This window comes from Thunnus albacares, chromosome 5, assembly GCF_914725855.1.
Source record: "Thunnus albacares chromosome 5, fThuAlb1.1, whole genome shotgun sequence".
NCBI classification, from domain to species: Eukaryota; Metazoa; Chordata; class Actinopteri; order Scombriformes; family Scombridae; genus Thunnus; species Thunnus albacares.
This window is the reverse complement of record NC_058110.1, coordinates 34,059,655-34,081,805: the sequence shown is the minus strand read 5'-3', so window position 1 is coordinate 34,081,805 and position 22,151 is coordinate 34,059,655. Positions and strand designations below refer to the sequence as shown.

Here is a 22,151-nt window from a genome sequence, read left to right as displayed (position 1 = left end):
CACCAGCTAGTCTACAGCTGACTGTAGACACTATGAGACGCTGAGAGTGAACCAGAACAGTAAAGTTGCAGCCGGACAGATAAACAACGAGCTGAAACTCACTATGAAGCTGCAGAGTCTCTGATAATTCTCTGTAGGTTCATCACTACGAGCCACAACCAACACATTACACACTGACACATCGGACTGTTGTAGAGTAAAAATATAATTGAACCCTTTCATGCATAGTGGTCACTACAGTGGACAGTATATATGCATGGGGTTTAATGGGTTTTAATGGTATAGTTGCACATCAGCCAACACAGTGGACTCTAGTGTGTCGTCCCATACGCTGCCATCCATTGGCCAGCCTTTGTAAGTGCAACACAAATTTCCCAAAACCAAGATGGCCGTCTGCTGGCCAGAAATGTTCATCAGCTCAGGAACATCTTGCCGATCCTTCTACAGTAAAAGACCCTTGCAGGTAAATAAAATGTTGTAACATCAAGTAACAACTAAGGAGTAATACAGTCGTTAAAATTTCCAAGTATTGATTTTATGTTGGGAGAAAATGACAATTAATCATCTGTCCACTAAGTTGGACAAACTCCTTGAAAAATGCTTGTTTAAAAAAAATGAAGTTCAAATATTTTCATGTCTAAAGAGAAATAAAAACTCTGACTGATGTTATCATGACTCATGCATGAAAGGGTTAATGCAAAAAAACTGATTCAACATCTCTGAACGGGAAACTTAAGACTTTTTAATACCTTCTAATGTCTTTTTTGAGGGAACTGAACTCAGTGCTTGTTAAGACGTTTATAATCTGCAGATACTGATGTGTTACTGTGAGTATGTGGTGTAAACTGACAGGCTGTGTGTCACTGAGGTCTGACCTGATTGGCTGCCATCACGTCTGACTGCAGCTTCTGGATGCGGATGTTCATGGCCTTCAGCTCCTCTTCCTTCCTCTGGTTGATCTCATCGATCTTCGTCCTGCAGAGAAAAACAAAGAAAAACACATAACGTGTCATCATCTGCTGTATAATCACAGCGTGTCAGTGTAGAGGTGATAATAATAGTGATATATTATGGTTCTGACCTGCTGTCGTTGTACAGAGCCTCCTTTTCTCCCTGCAGACGCTGAAAACTACAAAATCACACAAACATAAACTTCATCAGTCTGTGTTTTTATAAACATTCTTGTCTGTTCTGTCTTAAACTCAGCTGATCGAACATAAACATCCAGTCGGACTGACACCAGCTCTTCTCAGTATCCCTCTAACTGGTTCGTCCTCTGGAGTAGACGGAGTGAAGTTCAGCTGGCAGACGAACCATCAGAGGTCGTGTTCATCCTCAGGCTAAAACTGTCTCCTAACTGCTGGAGTTAAGAGCAGCTTAAATAAATAATGTTCGTCCTAACTTTAGGAATCATTCACAAAAGCAGAAAGCAGCTCCTCAGTCTGAGAGAAGCGACAGGAAGTCAGAGGTTTGGACCAACACAACTATAACAAACTTCTAAATGCATATTTAGATGGAGGTCGAGTTAATAAAGATCCAATCAGCTCAACAACGAATCAAAACAACCCAATAACAACAGAGATAACGTACACACTGCAGTTTGACTGATGAAATAATCACCAACCATAATAAATACATCAATAAAACTGATTTCATGGACGTCGCTGCTGGATTATTCCATACAGAAGATGAATGACCTCATCAAACGATGAAGAGTTGTTAATAACATGCAGATGGTTTTTGATGTGATCTACTGGACACTTTGAGTCATATTTGAAATCTGTGATGCAGCATAAAACATATAAAAATTAATGAGATCTAACTAGTAAATTAATTAAATTTAACATTATATGTATAATCAAATTTGTAATGTGATAAGTTTTTTTATTTGATAGTGTGGATGCTGGTTGAGAGAAATCCAACAGAAAGAATCTAAAACATATTTTGGTTTGTTTAACACTTTTTTGTTTACTACATGATTCAATATGTGTTATTTTCAAGCAGCAACCTCCAGGGCTGTAAAATAAAGCCAAAAACTGCAGTTCCTTGAACGACCACTTGAGGCTTCAAAAGCGAGTCAATCCCCATAGACCCCCATGTTAAAATGTCCAACTTTACAGCAGAAATAAACATGTTTACAGCCTGGTACAAACAACGGTTTTGGTCTCTGTAGCTAATTTCCTCTTTCATGACAACTGTACGGGGGGGGGGGGGGGGGGGGGGGGGGGGTTTATAACTCACCCGTTTAAATTTTATTAAGCCGTAAAGTTCTGCATAATGAAGGACATGGCTGCTTTGAGTGACAGGTCCACCAGCCGCTAGGTGGCTTGTTTCACCTCTTTGACCATTTTTGATTGGCTGGGAGTTAGGCAGAGTCACGCACTGTCAAGATGGCGACGTCACGGTAACTACGTCCATATTTTTATACAGTTTATGGTTATTTTACAGCTCTGATGTCTTCAGTATTGTTCTTTAATGTAGAAACTAGTAAAAATAAAGAAAAACTTTTGACCCGGACTGTACGAATTCTCATTTAATTTGACATAATTTTCAATTTGAATGTAATTAATTTACTTTGTTCATGCACTCCTGTATATAAATATTAATATTTTATCTCATGTTTACTGACACAGAAAGGTCACTTTCAACCAATCACTGTGGACATGGTGATGTCACATGATGTCATCCATAGCAACAGGTTAAACGGCCTCCCAGGAGATCCTCAGTAAGCTTTGAGGACTTGAGGTGGTAACAGGATCCTTTATGAGGATGATCCTGATATAATCAGTCAGAATATTCACCTGTGATTTCAACCTTTTGTGACACTATCGGAGTACAATTTAAATTTTCAGTGTGATGATGAGAAAACAAAGCCACAGTTGTGTTTGACTTGAGGGTGAAGATGACGATGATGATGATGATGATGATGATGATGCGTCTCACCTCTCCTGCTTCTTCTTTAACTTGTCAGACAGCTGCAAGACAAAACAAACATCTATTTAAACATCTATAAGACTTTAAACTGTGCTGCCATCGTTTCAATCTATACAGGTTTATTCAGATAAAACTATTCTGGTGGTTCAATCAATTAATCAATCAATCAATCAATCAATCAATCAATCAATAACTGATGTCGGGCTGCTCGATTGATAATATTTACCTTTGTTATTTCTTCCTGCAGTTTGGTGATTTCAGCCTGTTTGGACGCCTGCAGGCAGACAGGAAACACTCAGCGAACATTCAGCTGCGTCATGATTAACCAACAGTCTGAAGACTGATTATTAACGATGCTGATCTCATTTAACAGCTGAGAGACACATCTGCATCCTTTAAAAGTTTAGACAGTAACATCTGTATGATTTATACTCACAACTGTTTCATGTATGAGACACTAAACTGGTCACTGTTTCATTCCCAGCAGACATTTTCACTGGTTTATTTATGTTAACTATCACACTCACTCTGACACTCATGACTATCATTTATAAAAGACATTAAGAGATTATATTTTAAATTTAAATTTGCATTTCAGATCTGTTGCTTCTTTTCATGTGATGTTGTTTTTGCTGTATTTATATTCATCTTTTGTTACTAATTTTGTTCTTTTTTATCTCTATTTCTTTCTATTTATGTAATTAACAACAATATTATTATGATGTTTTGTGTGTTTTGTTAATTTTATTGTTTTGTGTTGTTCGTTTAATGATTTTTATCCTTATTTTCATTATTATGAATCATTTATTTGTTTGTTTATCTGATGCTGCATATTAAACATTCACAGTGTGTCACATGACCAAGAAACAACAATAACTACTCATCATATTTACAATCAAACATTTTCTAAAACACTAAATAAACACTGAGTGAATCTAAATGTTATTCTGGTTACATGCTGACATACACTAATATGAAACCATCATATTTATCTTGTGTCTGGTTCAGACAGTAAAACAGACGCAGCTCCTCAGTGACTATTTGAAACACTAAATGGCCAAAAGTATGTGGACAGCTGAACATTCATACACACATATGTGCTGGTGTAACTGGTTATACTGGAACGTTACGCAGGGCTGAATGATTGTTTTTCATGATTTGAAAGAGTAAAATGTTCAAATCTTGTATAATGAAGTGTTTTAACAAGATGTAAGAGACTTGATTTATTTCACAGCTGTGAGTCAGTAAATAAACATGAAGTCAGCTGAGTCTGATGACGACGCATCACTCTGTCAAACCTTTTGATTTTTTTTTGTTTTGAGTCAGTTTGTTGTGTTTTATCAGCAGTCGTGAGTCAGACGTGACGTCATTTAGTTTTTATTTTATCATAAAACAATAAACACATAACCAGCAGTTGATGATTATGACCATAAACGGCCGATCATATAGCTGTTATCACTCAATATCACATGACTTTTGAATGTTTTGATTGTATTTGAGTATCACTGAGTAAAGTTAAACACATCATCAATCAAATATCTCATAAATGTTGCTGAATTGGTCAAGTTCACTTAAAAGTTGACTTTTCTCCAAACAGCTGCATTATTTTATCTGATTTATGTAGAAACAAGATAAATTTGTCACTATGTTTGATAGAAACATATCTGTGTAAAACTATGCAGAAATCAGAATCACTATATTGATCAGAAGCATTTGATCAGGTCAGAGACAAAAACAACAACGTCTGACATTCAAATAAGTTTGAAAATGAGGCTCAAGAACTAGAAAAGTGAATCATATGAACAATTTATACAATGTTCTCAAAAAGCAGGAAAAGTTAAATGTAATTAAGACTCTTAATAAACAGATAGTTGGAAACTCTAATATCAATGAAATAAGGTTTAAAACACATTAAGATATCTGGATTCTATCTGGAGATCCTGAAGTCTGTCAACAGGCTGAACGTTTACCTCACATTTATTTATTTTTTCTAGGGATGCACGATATTATCGGCACATCATCAGTATCGGCCCATAAAAGCTCTGAAATGAAATATCGGCATCGGCAAATTCTGCAGAGGCTGATTTGTCGCCTTCTCCTCCGCCGCCTGACTGTGTTTCCCTCCACGGACTGTTTCACTCTGACGGTCCCGGTGTTTCCTCTGCAGGCTGCACTTCACTCAGCCGCCCGTCAGACCTGCTGCTTCTTCTAGCTGGGAGGCTAGCTGGCTGTGCTTCCCTCCGGCCATGCTGCGGCTAACGCTCCGTTAGCCTCTCAGCTAACGTTAGCCTCGGCTCTCCATGTGGATCCAACCGGAGCACCGAGTCCCGGTTTGTTATTCAGGTTAAAGTGGGAAGAAGCAGCGGGTCTGACGGGCAGCTGAGTGAAGTGCAGCCTGCAGAGGAAACACCGGGACCGTCAGAGTGAAACAGTCCGAGGAGGAGCTGCTAAATTCAGCTGCACAGATAGGAAACACCTCGGCTGACAGGATGTACCACTCTGGGGGAAAAAACTTTTTGGTTTATAACAGCGGTTGTCAACCAGCGTATTAGGTGCATTACCGCCACCTTCTGCTCCGGAGTGTGGACCAGAGATTAAATCCTTCACATTAATCCTGTCTGTCTAATAAACTCAATGTAAACTCTACTGCTGCTCCCACTTGGCAGGTTCATTAAAGTTTTAATGTTGAGCTCCTGAACTTCAGTCTTCCTCAGTTCTTCCTTCATATATTTATATAAGTGTGATCATACTTAGTATAATCTATGCTTATACGCGTCTCCTTGGCCAGCTGGAGAAAAATATGTGCATATATCTGCATCGGCCACAGTGAGTTGGAAATATCAACATATCAGATATCTGCAAAAAATCCAATATCATACATCCGTAATTTTTTCAATATTCAGGCATTTTTATTTTAAGGTTCTGGTTTTTCCACTCAGATATTATAATACACAGATTAATGCTGGATGGAAACATGAGTGATGTGTGTGTGTGTGTGTGTGTCTCAGGTGTGCGTGTGTGTGTGTGTGTGTGTGTGTGTGTGTGTGTGTGTGTGTGTGTGTGTGTCTCAGGTGTGCGTGTGTGTGTCTCAGGTGTGTGTGTGTGTGTGTGTGTGTGTGTGTGTGTCTCTCAGGTGTGCGTGTGTGTGTCTCAGGTGTGTGTGTGTGTGTGTGTGTGTCTCAGGTGTGTGTGTGTGTGTGTGTGTGTGTGTGTGTGTGTGTGTGTCTCAGGTGTGTGTGTGTGTGTGTGTGTGTGTGTGTGTGTGTGTGTGTGTCTCAGGTGTGTGTGTGTGTGTGTGTGTGTGTGTCTCAGGTGTATGTGTGTGTGTGTGTGTCTCAGGTGTGTGTGTGTGTGTGTGTGTGTGTGTCTCAGGTGTATGTGTGTGTGTGTGTGTCTCAGGTGTATGTGTGTGTGTGTGTGTCTCAGGTGTGTGTATGTGTGTGTGTGTGTGTCTCAGGTGTGCGTGTGTGTGTGTGTGTGTGTGTCTCAGGTGTGCGTGTGTGTGTGTGTGTGTGTGTCTCAGGTGTGTGTGTGTGTGTGTGTGTGTGTGTCTCAGGTGTGTGTGTGTGTGTGTGTGTGTGTGTCTCAGGTGTATGTGTGTGTGTGTGTGTCTCAGGTGTATGTGTGTGTGTGTGTGTCTCAGGTGTGTGTATGTGTGTGTGTGTGTGTCTCAGGTGTGCGTGTGTGTGTGTGTGTGTGTGTCTCAGGTGTGCGTGTGTGTGTGTGTGTGTGTGTCTCAGGTGTGTGTGTGTGTGTGTGTGTGTGTCTCAGGTGTGTGCGTGTGTACCTCCAGGTTGTGGATCTGCTCCTTCAGCAGCCTCTTCTCCTCCTGCTCGGTGTTCAGTGCCATCTCCAGCTCTGGTCCAAAGCAGTGAGTTATTGGACAGAGAGCAGCCGACCAGCCTAGCGCTGCCTGCTTAGCTACAATCTTCTCTACGCTCTTCTCTGACAGGCCTAAAGGGGGCGCCGCACACAGCAGGGGCAGTCTGTTAGGCCAGACACACACTACAGGAGCTCCGCATGCTACATGACGTCTGAAAGCTTTGAGCGGATCTGAACCTGACGTTTCTCTGGCTGAGCTGCAAAGTCAAACACGGCGGTCCAACTTCAGGATTTCCTGGTTTTTGGGGGGAAGCAGCTTGTTTCTAAACAAACTTTCCTCCTTCAGGTCAGTTTGTTTATTTATCTGAGATGTGATCATCTAAACTTGAGGGCAACAAGACGTCTTTAGAAGTTTTAACATTAAAGCGGGAAAATAAGTTTTGCTTCCATGTTGGTCGACGCAGGATTTACTTCTCTGGATGCACTTTAATTATTACTCATAACTGATGCTTTAACTATTGCAACCAGACATATTCATCATTCATAATGATTAATATCTTCTTATTACCTGGTGGACTGAGGCTGCAACAATCAATTATGATCATTTTCAATTAATCTGACAATTATCTTCAATTGTCTTGTTTTGTCAGATCAACATTTTAAAACCCAAACATTCAATTTACAATCACAGAAAACAGAGAAAAGCAGAAAATCTTCATATCTGAGGAGCTGGAACCTGTGAATGTTTAATAGATTATCAAATAGTTGCCAATCGATTAATCAGCTGATCGTTGCAGCTCTATGGACTTTTGTAAAAACCTGAAATGCTAATGCTGTTAGCAGTTCGCTACATTTCAGAGACTCAAACTGTGTTTTTGTATCTGCTAATAAGCTAACAAGCTAATATCATTGTTGTCTGGTCTCGATACGACGTCACTTTGTTATTTGTACAATTCTGGAGATTCAGAAACACCAGTAATTAATCTTTCATTCATCTTCAGACGTTGTCAACAGTGACTGATTGTGGACACGAAGGTCAAAGTTCAACGTATCTGAACTTTCGCTACACAGAAGCTGTTTCTCTGCTTAAAGCCTGAAACAAACATCTTCAGTCTGTGTGGGAAAGTTCCTGCCAGCGTGTCAACAAACAACCTTCACATGTTGGTTTGAGCTCCAGGCAACAGGTTCAACGCATCACTACGTTAGCGTGTGATGTCACTGTTAGCTTGTTTCAAACTAGCAACTCATTAAAACTTCATCGATGTCTCAGCTGGTAAAGACTTCAGTGTAAATGTGTTTCTAGAGAAACATCTTCAACTAACGATTACTTTCATGATTGATTGATCTCCAGATGATTTACTGGATCAATCAATCATTTGTAGGTTCTTAAGTTCTCAGACCTCCTGGTGACTTTTCACAGCTTCGTGTTCTGTCTGAACAACAGAACTAAACCCGAAATAATCAGTAGAAGAGAATGAAAAACAGAAAATATTCACATTTGGGAAGCTGGAACTAGTGGCACAGCTTAAATGTTGATTCGATTATTAAAATTGTTGCTGGCTGATGATTTATTAATCGACTAATCGTTGCAGCACAAACTATATAAACAGGAAATAATAATAATAATAATAATAATAATAATAATATCATCGGCAGTTTTAGGTACCAACAGATATATTCAAACATATCTGACAATCCTTCATAAATATACGTTTCACTTTGTTTTATTTATATCTGCACACATGTAGAAATGTGTTTCACAATTATTAGTGTCATAAAGTTTAGACTGAGCTGCAACAACCAGCTGATTCACTGATTAGTCGACTGAAAGTGAGTCGACAATTATTATATTGTTTATTATTTTATTATAGAATAATTGTCTTTTTTTAAGCAAAAATGCCAAAAATTCGCTGGTTTCAGCTTCTCAATTGTGATTATTTAAAGGTTTTCTTTGTCATCCATCAAAGTTAAAAGTTAAAACTTTCTGACATTTTATAGACAAAACAATGAATCAAGAAAATAATCTGCAGATTAATTAATGATGAAAATAATAGTTAGTTGCAGCCTGAGTGAGTCTGACTTTACTGGAATCACTTCCTGTAATTTAAAGGTATATCGTGTCGTGAGTCTGGTTTAATGTGTCGACTACATCCCATAATACTATTCTACTGACCAACCAGAGCAGGTTGTATATTAGCGAGCTAACATTAGTTTGGTCAGTAGGTGTAAAGCTCCACTAACATCCTCCATGTTCAAATCATTACACATGACCCACTAATATTACCCAGAATTCATTTCTCACTTGTCTTCTACATCTTGCTCCTTTACTGTCGCCTGCTTTGGCTCTCAGGACGGATCCGCATCATTTAGAAGTCACTATAACAATTTTATTAACGATTTGCAGTAACGCTGGCGATCACTACATGGTGTAGAGTCGTAACCACGGGAACCAATCCCATCGCTCCTTTCACCCCATAATGACCTGAACTGGTGCCGCTGAATGAGAGCAGCTGGAACGTCTGCGGTTCTATCAGGAAGTAAAGTTTGTATAATCAGGTCTAAAGAAAGGTTTGGTTTTGCAGCCTTGCCAGAAAATCAATAAGAAACCTGCGTCTCTCTATCGGGTTGAAAAGAGTCGTCATATTTCTCTGCAGATTAATTAATCATCAGTTTGCTGATGTTGACAGTTTATCCGCTTGTAGTGTGTGTCTATCCTGAGCCAGCTAGCTGCTCTACGCTTCAATAAAGCCAAGCTGCGGGTTGACTGTAAATTCTCAATGAAGCCAACATGAAGGAACAAAGACGGATATAAAGTCTTCAGTATAAAGTCCATTTCCAGATTCACATGATACTGAAAACACTAGATTAATAACAATATGTTCTTTCAGTATTTACTTCCACTGGATTCTACTTTGCAGTTTTTTCGATCACTGTGAGTCAACGAAACTCAACATTTCCTGCAGATGTTTCAAATTAAAGTCTATCAGTGATTGGAGGGTTTATAAACTAGACTAACTTAGACACCTTGATTCTACGGGACACGGCTGTGTCGCGTTACAGCTGCAACAGTTTTATTCTGTCCTCCACATGGCGTCAGGAAGCCAGCGACCGGGCCGTCGTGGCGGCAGCGGTGTCATAAATCTGTGACTGAAGCTCTCATCGTCCATGGTGACAAACACCCTCTGACTGGTTTACTTCCGGCCTGGTGCCACCGGTTATAACGTCATGTTGATGCAGTGATGTGATGGACGATCGGGAGTCTGCACAGGCTATTTTATTTTGAAAATTGACAGGATGCTCTATGCTGTTCCTGTGTCTTGACTTCCTGCGCAGCTCGATGCTGCTTCAGTCAAAAACAGACACGGTGTCCATGTTTAGCAGAGCAGAGACACGCTGCCGTGTCTCTGGTGGGATCACAAGCACGGACAAGCACTCACAGTCGCATAGCAGACGCATCGCAGACGCATCGCAGACGCATCGCAGACGCAACGCAGACACTCCTGGTGGAATTACGGTTAGAAGAAACCTTGTACTGCCAGTTCAGATCCACCATCCTGACACTTTTGTCTCGTCTGTCTGAGACTCTGCAGCCGCTTTTAGCTACAGAAGCAGTTTTATTCCGAGTTTAATCAACTTAATAATTATACTGTGGAAATGGACGTTATACTGAATTTATCCAGACAAACAGGTCGACATGGAGGAAGAGTTGAGTTTGTATCAGCAGAAAATTAAACCAGGAGCAGATCAGGAAGCAGAGAAATTAGAAATAAAGCTGGAACTGTTTCATATTAAAAGTCTTTCTGCAGTGAAGGTCAATAAAGGCTTTTTTTGAGAATTTACAAGCAGCGTCTCAGATCACACTGGTGGGTTCACATGATAAACTCTGTTATTAGGAAAACAAAATGTTCTTCATCTTGTAAAGATGTCAAACTTTCTGCAGAGATAATCCATCACAGTCCGCGTTTGTGTGTTTTTCCAAAGTTATGCAATCGTGGAGAGACTTTAAACATTCCTGTACGTGATGCATTCAAGGTCACTCCGACATAAAATTAACTTCTCTGAGTGCAAAAACTAATCCTGTAGCTACACAAAATATACTTGTATTATAACATCTATTCATCCTTTTTATATTGTTTATTACAACAGAAGTTATTTTCCTGTTTCCAGAGCAACCATGTGTGATGTCATCGGCGTTGAGTCAGGTTGTTAAGTTGCTTTTTACTTGACCAACTAGAGGAAATGATCTCTCAGACAGTCAGATGCTTCAAACCCAGAAGATAAACAATAAATAATAAATATTAGATTATTATTAGATCTCTTCGTGTGTTAATAACCTGGAAACTGTCCAGACTTCAGTCTTTGTGTGTTTAGAGGATCTAAATGTGGACGTTCTCACCTACAGGATCATTTTAAACTCAAGTTCAGTTTTTAAAGGAGACACTGGTCCATATGTATCTAAAACTATGAAAATAAGAACTAAATTTAGTTTCTTGTGTTGATGACTCTCATATATCTCAAACCTGGAGCGTTTTCAGCATCATCATGATGAAGATGATGATGATGATGATGACTGTGATGGATCATCTCTGTGCAGACAGTTTTTAAATCTCTGTAAGTTGAAACCAACCAGTTTGGTCCTTTAAGGATGTGATGAAGTCGTTAGTGTTTGAAAAGACGTTTCAGAGCAGATGAAGTAAAATAAACAACATGCTGCAACATTTCACACGTCTGCTGATGTTCTCTGTTTTTATTCTTCTAGTCAACAAACCTCACGTACAGAAACATGAACTGATCTACTGATAAATACTCTGATTATATCTGATTCCTCTGTTGTCCAAAAACTATTAAAAACACGTCAGTGAGCCGCTGCGGGTCACTAGAGCACCAAATGTGGATTCATCCGCCACTGAAAATAGTCCCCAACAAATGCTTTATTTCCTCCTGTTTGTTTGAAAGTGATCAGCTGTTTTATGACTTTTTAAACATGAAATTAACCCTGAGTCTGTATTTGTGAGAAGGGAAGTCAGAGAACTTTACAATAAACTCCCCACTTCACTTTATATGCAGCAATTATTGAAACCAGCAGGAAATTATACGTCTCAAAATGAGAAACGAGTGATGAACTTCTAGTTCTGAGTTGTGTCGGGTGTTTTAGTTCCTGGTATAACTGGCCTGCAGGTCTAGTTTAAAGTTAAAACTATATATTTATGAGCTGTTTTTAAAGATGTACGTCTGCAGGAGGAGCCGATGGGTTTACAGCTGACAGCCACAGACGGAGTAGAGAAGGAGGAAAGTATTGATACGGACCGACATGTTGGTTTGAGTCTGTACATGAGTTTTGTTGACAAAAAGAAAAAAACATAAAATAACACGAGACTTTTAACTTCATATCAACTAGATATGTCTCGAAAACAAAACTACAACCAACTATAAAACAACGACTGGCTGTATGAATGAACTAAATGATGCTTTAAAGTCCGTCAGAGCAGTTTGTGTTGAGTGAAGGTGAGAATAAAGACGCAGCAGCAGACAGCAAAGCTTCTCGTGACCTCATGAAAGATCATTCCTGTTTCCTTCCCGGTGACATTCAAACATTCACTGAGTCTAACTGGGAATCAATAAAAAAGTATTTTTATGCAAATCGGTGCATTTTTTCATCCTCTTATCATGACTTATATCAACATATTTCACGTCCGTCTGTTGTTTTTATTTCCATCAGACTGTAAAATGATTGAATATCACATGAAAGGAAGGGAGTTATTATTATTATTATTATAAGGAGATAAACTGTCTAATAAAGGAGACGGAGACACTCACCATGTATCTGTTTCTCTGTGTGTTCCAGCTGAGCCTCCGTCTGCACCGAACAGGAAGACAAACGTTAATATGAGAGATAATTATAACGACGCTAGCGCTGCGTCTTTATTATCATATCAATCACCTGTTCCAGTCTCTCATTGGTTCCCTCCGCTGCTGACTCCTCCCCTCTCCCTGTGACGTCAGAGACTCCGTTGGCGCCGGCTGACCCGTCGGTCTCCGTGGTAGCGCCCTGGTTGCCCTGGGCGACCGCCTGTTTCTGCAGCTCCTTGTCGTAGCGCTCCTGGAGGGCTGGAGGAGGAAGAGGAGGAGGAGGAGAAGAAGAGTCAACACCACTGGTCTGAACATCTGGAGAAGCACATCAGTATTAACATCATCTACATACTAACCTCTCATTTTCTTCTGCAGGGTGGAGTTTTCAGCCTGGAGGCGGAGCAGTTCGCCATCAACCGGACTGGAGGCGGGGTTGGGGGCGGAGCTAGACGCAGAGGCCCCTCCTCCTTCCTTCAGGCCCTGGTTTTCCTTTTCGAGCTGCTCGATCTGCGTACACAGCTGGAACAGACGAGCGTCGTGTTAACACCACAGACGGGACGTGAGTCATGTTTACTGAGTGATGTTCAGCGTTACCTTGGAGAGTTCAGTCATCAACGTGCTGTTCTGTAGCCGGAAGTCTTCCTCCTGACTGTGAAGTTTCCCCTGAAGCATCTCATTCTCACTCAGCAACGCGTCCACCTCCTACAACAACAACAACAACAACAACAACAACAACAACTTACAAACACGATCCTCTACTGCTCTGAAAACAACCTCAATATTTCTTCATTGTGTTTACTTAGAAAACAAGAAAATATAAGAAAAATAAACATGTTAAACAGCAGGAAACATTTAAACTAGACTTACAACAACAACTTCAGTCATTTCTAGAGCTGCAGCTGATGATTATCACTATTTTCATTATTGATTATTTTCCTGATTGTTTTGTCTGTAAAATGTCAAAAATTAGTGAGATTTGCTTGTTGTGATTTCTTATAGTTCAATATGACGTCTTTATATGTTTTGTTTTGTTATTGAGTTTACAATCATTAATGACAAATGAAAGCTTCAAATTGTCACATTTGAGAAGCGGCAACCACTGAATATTTGGCATTTTTGCTTAAAAAAAAATGACAATCAATTAATCAATTAATCAATGAATTGTTGCAGCTCTAGTAAAGATGAATATAGATTATAATCAATATGAAAACATAACAATATAAGTAGAAAATAAAAATAAATGCAGAGCAGAATCAGACCAGTAGAGGGAGCTGTTGATCAGTGTAACCTGTGGTAACCATAGTAACCACAAATAGAAAACTCACCTGAGCTTTCTTGCTCTTATTCAGAGCCTGAAGAGAGAAAACAAAAACAACAACAACATTAAATCTGCTGCAACAAATAAACAAAGTGTCACCATGGAAATGTTTTATTAAAGAGAAAATTAAACAATCTGGAGACAAACGACAGAAAATATCAATCATTTATAATAATGAAGATTTTTTTTTTTACCTTCTGTGCTTTGATAAAATCTCTTTCCAAAACCGCATTCTTCTGACGGACGGCATTCAGTTCTGAAACACATCATCATCATCATCATCATCATCATCATCATCATCATCAGTGTTTATCACCAGAACGCAGCTTCACAGAGAATAATGAGAACATTATTAAAAAAGACAAACAGAGAGTGAATCTGCTCTGGAGACGACGTAGAAGAATCTGGAGGAAAGTATTTTATTCTTTAATGTGGTCATGTGACACGCAGACCTGAATGTTAGTTCACTGAAAATATAGTTATTAAACTTATAGAGAAACTCCAGACGGAACCGAGAGAAAACATTAAATATTCTAAGATTGTCAGTAATTCTTCCCACTTTTATCCTCAGAGACGCTACAGACCAGTACGCTACCAGTAAGAGCTGAATGCAAACTCTACTCTGAATTTTAATTTGTTTTATCCGACTGTATTATTTACTGTTTTTATGTATTTTAAATGATGTTTGTATGTTTTCCGTCACTTGTCCTCATCGTTTTTTTATACTTTGACACATTATTTGAGTTCAATAACAGCTATCCACACTGCTGCCTCAGTTCAATCATGTTTCAAGTGTTTTATGTGCAACAGTGACTGATCGTAACTGTGATTCACAATGGAAAACGGTAAATAAATAAATAATAATAGAAAGAGAAGAAAAAAAGACATCTAAATGCTGTTTGCACACACACACACACACACAACATATCATCACATTAATACACATCTATAAATATCTAGCGTATTATATAGTGTAGACATTTATCCCGTCCTGTTTCAAACATTCAATATTCAGATTTTATATGTAATTTTTTCCATGTTTTTAATCTGCTCAACTCGTTATTTCTCATTTATTGTATCTCTGCTTCACTTCTGCCTCCAGTTCTTTGTTATTACCTTCAAAGAGTTTACTGTAAGTATTCTGATTACATATTTGTCCTTTTGATCCGTTATTTCAGGATGAATCAAACCTAATAAGACAAACTTAACTAAATCTGGAGCCATTGTTTTGTGTTTTTAAGGGTTAAGGTGGTTTTGTGGACGATAAAAGTTTCTGAGCTAACTGTTAGGGAGGCTAACTGTTAGAGAGGCTAACTGTTAGAGAGGCTAACTGTTAGGGAGGCTAACTGTTAGAGAGGCTAACTGTTAGGGAGGCTAACTGTTAGAGAGGTTAACTGTTAGGGAGGCTAACTGTTAGGGAGGCTAACTGTTAGAGAGGCTAACTGTTAGAGAGGCTAACTGTTAGGGAGGCTAACTGTTAGAGAGGCTAACTGTTAGGGAGGCTAACTGTTAGGGAGGCTAACTGTTAGGGAGGCCAACTGTTAGAGAGGCTAACTGTTAGAGAGGCTAACTGTTAGGGAGGCTAACTGTTAGGGAGGCTAACTGTTAGAGAGGCTAACTGTTAGGGAGGCCAACTGTTAGGGAGGCCAACTGTTAGAGAGGCTAACTGTTAGAGAGGCTAACTGTTAGGAAGGCTAACTGTTAGAGAGGCTAACTGTTAGAGAGGCTAACTGTTAGAGAGGCTAACTGTTAGGGAGGCCAACTGTTAGAGAGGCTAACTGTTAGAGAGGCTAACTGTTAGGGAGGTTAACTGTTAGAGAGGCTAACTGTTAGAGAGGTTAACTGTTAGGGAGGCTAACTGTTAGAGAGGCTAACTGTTAGGGAGGCCAACTGTTAGAGAGGTTAACTGTTAGAGAGGCTAACTGTTAGAGAGGTTAACTGTTAGGGAGGCTAACTGTTAGAGAGGCTAACTGTTAGGGAGGCCAACTGTTAGAGAGGCTAACTGTTAGGGAGGCTAACTGTTAGAGAGGCTAACTGTTAGAGAGGCCAACTGTTAGAGAGGTTAACTGTTAGAGAGGCTAACTGTTAGAGAGGTTAACTGTTAGAGAGGCTAACTGTTAGGGAGGCTAACTGTTAGGGAGGCTAACTGTTAGGGAGGCCAACTGCTAGAGAGGCTAACTGTTAGAGAGGTTAACTGTTAGAGAGGCTAACTGTTAGGGAGGCTAACTGTTAGGGAGGCTAACTGTTAGCCATTTCCTCAACTGATTTTCAGCCATAATCAATTATCAATTATCAAAAGCTTATAAAATAGTGTAAGAGATGCTTTATCTCAGAGAGACTTCCTGATTAAATACGAGTTCGAATAAAATCAACTGTAATGAAGGTGACTGATGTCACAACGTGTTTCCTCGTTTGTCGTGTGAAGTCTATCAGGCCTCTAAATCTGTCGTGTGGTTATTAGGAAAATGTCTCGACTTTAATGTGGTGATGATGAGACGATAAAACGAAGCAAACAGCACCTTCAGCCTCTCAGAGGGAGCCCTGATCTGTGTATAATAATTCATACATAAATGTTTTCATATTAAATTATTTTTCTATGTGAATTTATGTAACACCTTGTTTGAAAGCTTACAGTTTCATCTTTAAGACTATACTGATGTTGATAATATTAGGAATTTCTGGGTCAAAAAAAGACTCATTTTAAAGAACAAAACTTCTCTCAGTAGTATAAAAGTTTCATCCAAAACACAGCTGCTGCAAATTATTGACCAATAATGTTCAGCACTGCTGAAGGAAAACAAACCAAACCAGAGAAAGCATCGATTTATCACTGTTTAAACTTTACACAGTTCAACTGTGATTGGATAAGAAAAACATACAGAATGAAACTTTACATGGACATGCATCATAATAATCATAAAAATCATAATAATCATCCTCCATTCAAAAATTCTTATTAAATTATAGGTCAAAAAGCTCAGTTTACAGTTATTAAATGATCCTTAAGAGGGAACAAAACAAACATCAACAGTCAACATATAAAGAACAGAAATGTTTTACCAGCTGAATTCTTCCTGAGATCATCTGACAGCTGATAGTTCTGAGTCCGAAGCTCCAACAGCTGAGCCTGAACACACACACACACACACGCACGCACACACACGCGCACGCACACACACGCACACACACGCACACACACGCACGCACACGCACACACACGCACACACACGCACACACACGCACACACACACACACACACATCATATTAACATCTGATCACATTATCACAGCACCATTAGTTTCATTATCAATCTGTTGATTATTTTCTTGATTAAATAATTAGTCGTTCGGTCTCTCTAATGTCAGAAAATTGTGAAAAATGATGATTTAATCGCTGTTTAAGCACAAGACGTCTTGTTTTGTCCTGACAAACAGAAAATATTCACATTAAAGTATTGAAACACACACAACACTAACACAGAGTTTAATAAACTCTGAGTAGGAAACTTTTGGATCCAGAACAGCTGATCAGAGCGTTTGATGAATGAATAAAGTCTTTCATCAATGGAGCTCAGATACTACGATTCACCATGGCAACAGGAAAACAAGAGGTAGACTCTCCATCTGAACCCGGTGGACGTAGAGATGTTAATGCATGTTTGACACATTTATGTTTAAAGAAGACAAACAGAACCTGAGTCAGAGAGCCATTAATTCATCATTTACCAGATTCGAATTTCATAAATCAAGTCAATTTATTTATAAAGCGCCAAATCACAACAGAAGTGATCTCAACTGTTCTCTTTCTATCTGTACATCAGGTTATATTTATATACTTTACATGTTAAATCTATTTATTCAGCTTTGATGGGGACGAAACACAGACGGCAGCAACTGAAGATGAAGAAGTCTGCAGCTGCTCACTGAGAACATATGAACATATATCATCTCTAACATGACATGAAAACTATGACAGGAATGTTTCCGTCAGTGCGACCAATCACATCATGACTTACAGATCATTATTAATTGATGTAATAAACATTTAGGTGCAGGAAGTGTTCTGATCAGTGTGCACAGATCACAATGCAAAGATTTAGTTGTGAGCTGAGGGTGAATTCATGCTGTTTAGAGAAACGACTGACTGCTGCGTAACAGAGTTCTTGTGAGTGTGAGAAGTTCTGCTGATGAAGACGCTTCGTTACGGACTGAACGACGCTGCTTCAGGCTCTGCAGGAGGAAACAGTTTTTAAACCATCAGTGAGCAGGTTTCACTTCTAACTGACCCAGAGTTGAAGTTTCTGTCTCTGGAACTGAACGCTCATAATGACACATCTCAGGATGAACAAACTCAGTTTTCACTAAACCTGCTTCCTGCTCGCACGTCTCCAAACATTTAATGACAATAAGAAAAATACAAGAAAATCAGGATCCTTCAAGAAGCTGGAACCAGAACATTAATTTCTGTTGATGTGTTTCCTCTAGGTTGAGTGGTTTGGCATGGCGGGGGGGGGGGGCGGGGCTTACGTTAGGCTAACCCATTGTTGCTAACGTCAGAGCTAACCCCCTTCAGTTTTACGGCAGTTGTGGAAACAACAGACGTTTGTTGGTCTTGACAAGCTGCAGCATTTATTAACCGACACACTGTAGTCTGTTCTGTACGTTTACTGCCAGACTGACAACTTACTAACAACAACTAACGTTAAGAGTAAAGTTAAGCTTTGCTGTCTGCTTCCAGACTCATCCAGCGGAGGACAAATAAACACGTTCACCTGCGGTTTCCCAGGCAACAACACAGATGTTGACTCATGTTTCGAAACAGCTCAGAGGCTCCCAAACGCTATTGGCGTTATTTTTGGCATTTAAAAGAATGTTTTTGGGCCTGGCGGGGAGGTCGTTGGCCTGTCAGGCTCGTATTATTATAGAGGAAACACTGAGATTTGATAAGTGAATTATATTAAAGCACATTGGACTGAACAACAACTAGTTAAACAGATTTGATATTAGGGGGAAAGAAAACAGATCAATAGAGAAAAAGTTAATAAGTCAGTGAATCAGTGTAAAACACAGAACATCTTCAGCCTTCATCAGTGTGTCGGAGATGTTATAAAACAGCTCAGAGCGATGTTTAAACAGTCCAACGTGACACCGCGGTGTTCAGTTCACATAATTACACCTGCCGGCAGCACATCTCTGACAGCGGTGCACGGTAACGACAGTCCGACGGCGCAGCACGGAGCTCACAACTCACAACATGTGAGCTGATTGTGGATGTTGATCAGAGTCGGAGCGGCTGCTGGTTTCCACTGTACCGTAAAGCAGCTGATACAGATTATATCAGTCTGGCTTTCACAGTAAAGCAGATAACGTCGTTGTCTGTTTTCTTTTAGTAACAAGGAAGTGCTCCAACCCTGAACTTTGTCTTTTAACTTCCTGTCCGAACCTGAAAGCTGAGATATGTGGCGCTGTGTACACTGACATCAGCCGCTAACCATCAGCTTGCGCCTACAGTTTTATCAAATATCGGATCAAGTTTTATAAAGTAAGCTGCGGCGTGAAGGACGGACAGCTGACAGAACAGGAAGAGACTTTCTCATGCAGCCGTTTGCTTTTATTCTACAGTGATGTTTTCATAGCGGCGCTAATTTAGAGCTGCAACAATCAGTCAATTAATGGACTGATCGGATGATGTCGCCCTTCAAGATTTAAGACTTGAAGAGTTGTGAAGCCGTCCGTTAATGTGTAAATAAATAAATATAATGATATGTTGACAGTAAACAGTGTTTTTAACCCTCACTCTGCAACCATACAACCGTCTCCAGCGCACGCCGAGTTATAAACATGATGGAACCATCATTTCTCACTGATGACCACAGATGTCACCGCGTCATCTTGCAGGGACCAGAACGAGCCTGCAGATGTCTGTAGGAGACGTCCTTCCTCTGCAGCTGGAGGCTGATGTCATACTGAGAGATGCTTCTCATATTCTGTCCACATCATTTATACGTAAAGTCTCTGAGACTAGACTGAATATCAAAAAGACCTCTTAAGTATCACACATTAAAATTCAACAGCAGCACAAACTGCAGCCTCCAAAAACAGCCATAAAGGTGAATCAACAGCTCTGACGACAGAAACTGTACGTGACGACGTTTATGGAGGCAGCTTTTATTACCGTGTTACTGGATGAGACTGTAGTTTAAGCTCTGCTGTGTTTACCTCGTTAACTGCAGCTGACTTCTGTATGTAAACAACGTCGGTGTCTGCAGGTAGCGTGTTGACAGGTGTCAGTCTGACTGTCCTCAGATCCACAGCAAGTATTCAGATCTTTACTTAAGTAAAACTACCAATGTAAAAATACTCCATTACAAGTCAAAGTCCTGTACGAAGAATCCTACTGCAGTAAAAGTACATAAGCAGAGTTTTCCATGAGACTCAGGTGCAGCGGAGAAGCTGCATGTGTCTCTCTGGTTGGTGTTTTGTGAACCAGGTGAAGTTTTACTCAACAGCTGTTCTGTCCAACAAGCATAAACATGCAGAAAAGCAAAATTTCAACCTGTTTGTAGTCTGACTGTTTTTCTTAGTTTTCCACAAATATTAAAATTTGGTTAATTCTTTTAAACTCAGCTGCTGGCTGAGACAAACCTGCTCTTCCTCTCTACCAGCAGAACCTGCAGTCACATCAGCAGAGGGATGAGGGGGATGAGGAGGAGGAGGAGGAGGAGGAGGAGGAAGGACTGATACTGACTGATGTCTGTGTTCTTCTTTCTAAACTTCACTCAGTATTTTCATGTCAGAAAAATTATTTATTTTACTGACATGTTCGATTTCTTTCCAGTGAGTTTATGTGGTGACTTTACTGTTATAAACATTGCTGTTGCTGCTCTAGAAACAATATTTAGTTATATTTAAAATATGAATCAATTCTAATCCTGTTCTGAGTTTATTCTTTTGTAAAAATGGTTTAAAAAATGAATTCTGTAGTAATGAAAAAGAACCGAACCCCACGACATCATAATTCCTCTAATACTTCAACCCTGATAAGTATTAGCAGCAGAATGCAGTTCAAGTATTGCAGTAAAAGTGGTGGTTTGGTTCCTGATATATGACATCATTAGATTTATGAGTCATGAGATGATTAATGGGAGAGGAAAGAAGAAAAAACAAAGTTCTGATACACAAATCTGTTTTCAGTTTTTGGACTTTTTCTCTAATCTTTGATTTTTGCTGAAATATTGGATCATTTGAACATTTATTGAAATGAAAGCATGTGAGAAGTTTAGAGGGAAAAATCACTATTTGGTGGAGCTGTTAACAACTCATAGACATGTGAAATGTGACCCCGACTACACACTGCTTTTTGTAAGACGTCAAAAGACAAAAAGGTTGGAAACCACTGGTTTCATCTTTAACAATGTGTTGTATTTTAAAAGCTTGTTATATTATCCATTGTGTCAAATCTTCATCTGAAAAGTAACTAAAGCTGTCAAATAAATGTAGTGGAGTAGAAAGTACAATATTTCCCTCTGAAATGTAGAAAGTAGCATCACATGGAAATACTCAAGTAAAGTACAAGTACCTCAACATAGTACTAAAGTACAGTACTTGAGTAAATGTACTTAGTTACTTTGCAGCACTGTAGGTGGCTGATTGTACACCTGTTTGTGTTATGAATGAGAATAATGTTTATCTTTATGTTTAAGCTAACACTGAGGCTGTCTGTTAGCTGACTCAGTTTTCAGACCCGTGACTCTCATCAGGGCGACTGTCCCGTGAATGCTAACATATTAGCTAGCTGGCAGATATATAGATATATCAGTCAGATTAATAACTCAGCATAGACTGACCGTCACCTCCCTGACATTATTAAATTAATGCCTTCAGCTCTCTGTGCAACAACGCAAACAGCCGAGCTAACTACTCCCACCCAAACGGCTAACGGTTAGCATCAGGAGCTAACGTCCCTGACAGACATGACAGGTGTTATTCACAGACCTGACAGCTACCTGTGCGTCAGCCCACCGACCTGAAATAACAGCTGTCGTGTTTTTCTCACCTGCATCCGATGAAACTCCTCCTCTGACAGAGCCTGAGACATGGCCATGTTCACCTGGGCTGCTAGCTAGCAGGCTAAGCTAGCGGAGTATACTGGAGGAGGAGAGCAGCACAGAGGCGGACAGAGTACAGAGCGCTCACTCTGACGCTGTTTCCGAGAACCGACAGAGCA

At 39.7% G+C, this 22,151-nt stretch overlaps 1 protein-coding gene across 3 annotated transcripts in view; it reads right to left on the bottom strand.

The window, feature by feature from the left end:
• Window positions 1-22,151, bottom strand: part of gripap1 (GRIP1 associated protein 1) — a 57,762-nt gene extending 35,611 nt beyond the window's left edge. For 2 of the 3 annotated variants that reach the window (XM_044350446.1, XM_044350447.1), the window contains exons 1-13: window positions 21,981-22,151; window positions 16,985-17,051; window positions 14,119-14,180; window positions 13,932-13,958; window positions 13,201-13,308; window positions 12,963-13,125; window positions 12,698-12,864; window positions 12,574-12,613; window positions 6,722-6,888; window positions 3,161-3,208; window positions 2,944-2,975; window positions 1,082-1,129; window positions 876-975 (exon numbers count right to left, since the gene is read on the bottom strand). In XM_044350446.1, the coding sequence (XP_044206381.1) occupies window positions 876-975; window positions 1,082-1,129; window positions 2,944-2,975; window positions 3,161-3,208; window positions 6,722-6,888; window positions 12,574-12,613; window positions 12,698-12,864; window positions 12,963-13,125; window positions 13,201-13,308; window positions 13,932-13,958; window positions 14,119-14,180; window positions 16,985-17,051; window positions 21,981-22,028 (1,077 nt within the window). In that variant the 5' untranslated portion in view covers window positions 22,029-22,151. The remainder of the gene's footprint in view (window positions 1-875; window positions 976-1,081; window positions 1,130-2,943; window positions 2,976-3,160; window positions 3,209-6,721; window positions 6,889-12,573; window positions 12,614-12,697; window positions 12,865-12,962; window positions 13,126-13,200; window positions 13,309-13,931; window positions 13,959-14,118; window positions 14,181-16,984; window positions 17,052-21,980) is intronic. The other variant, XM_044350448.1, reaches the window with a different exon arrangement.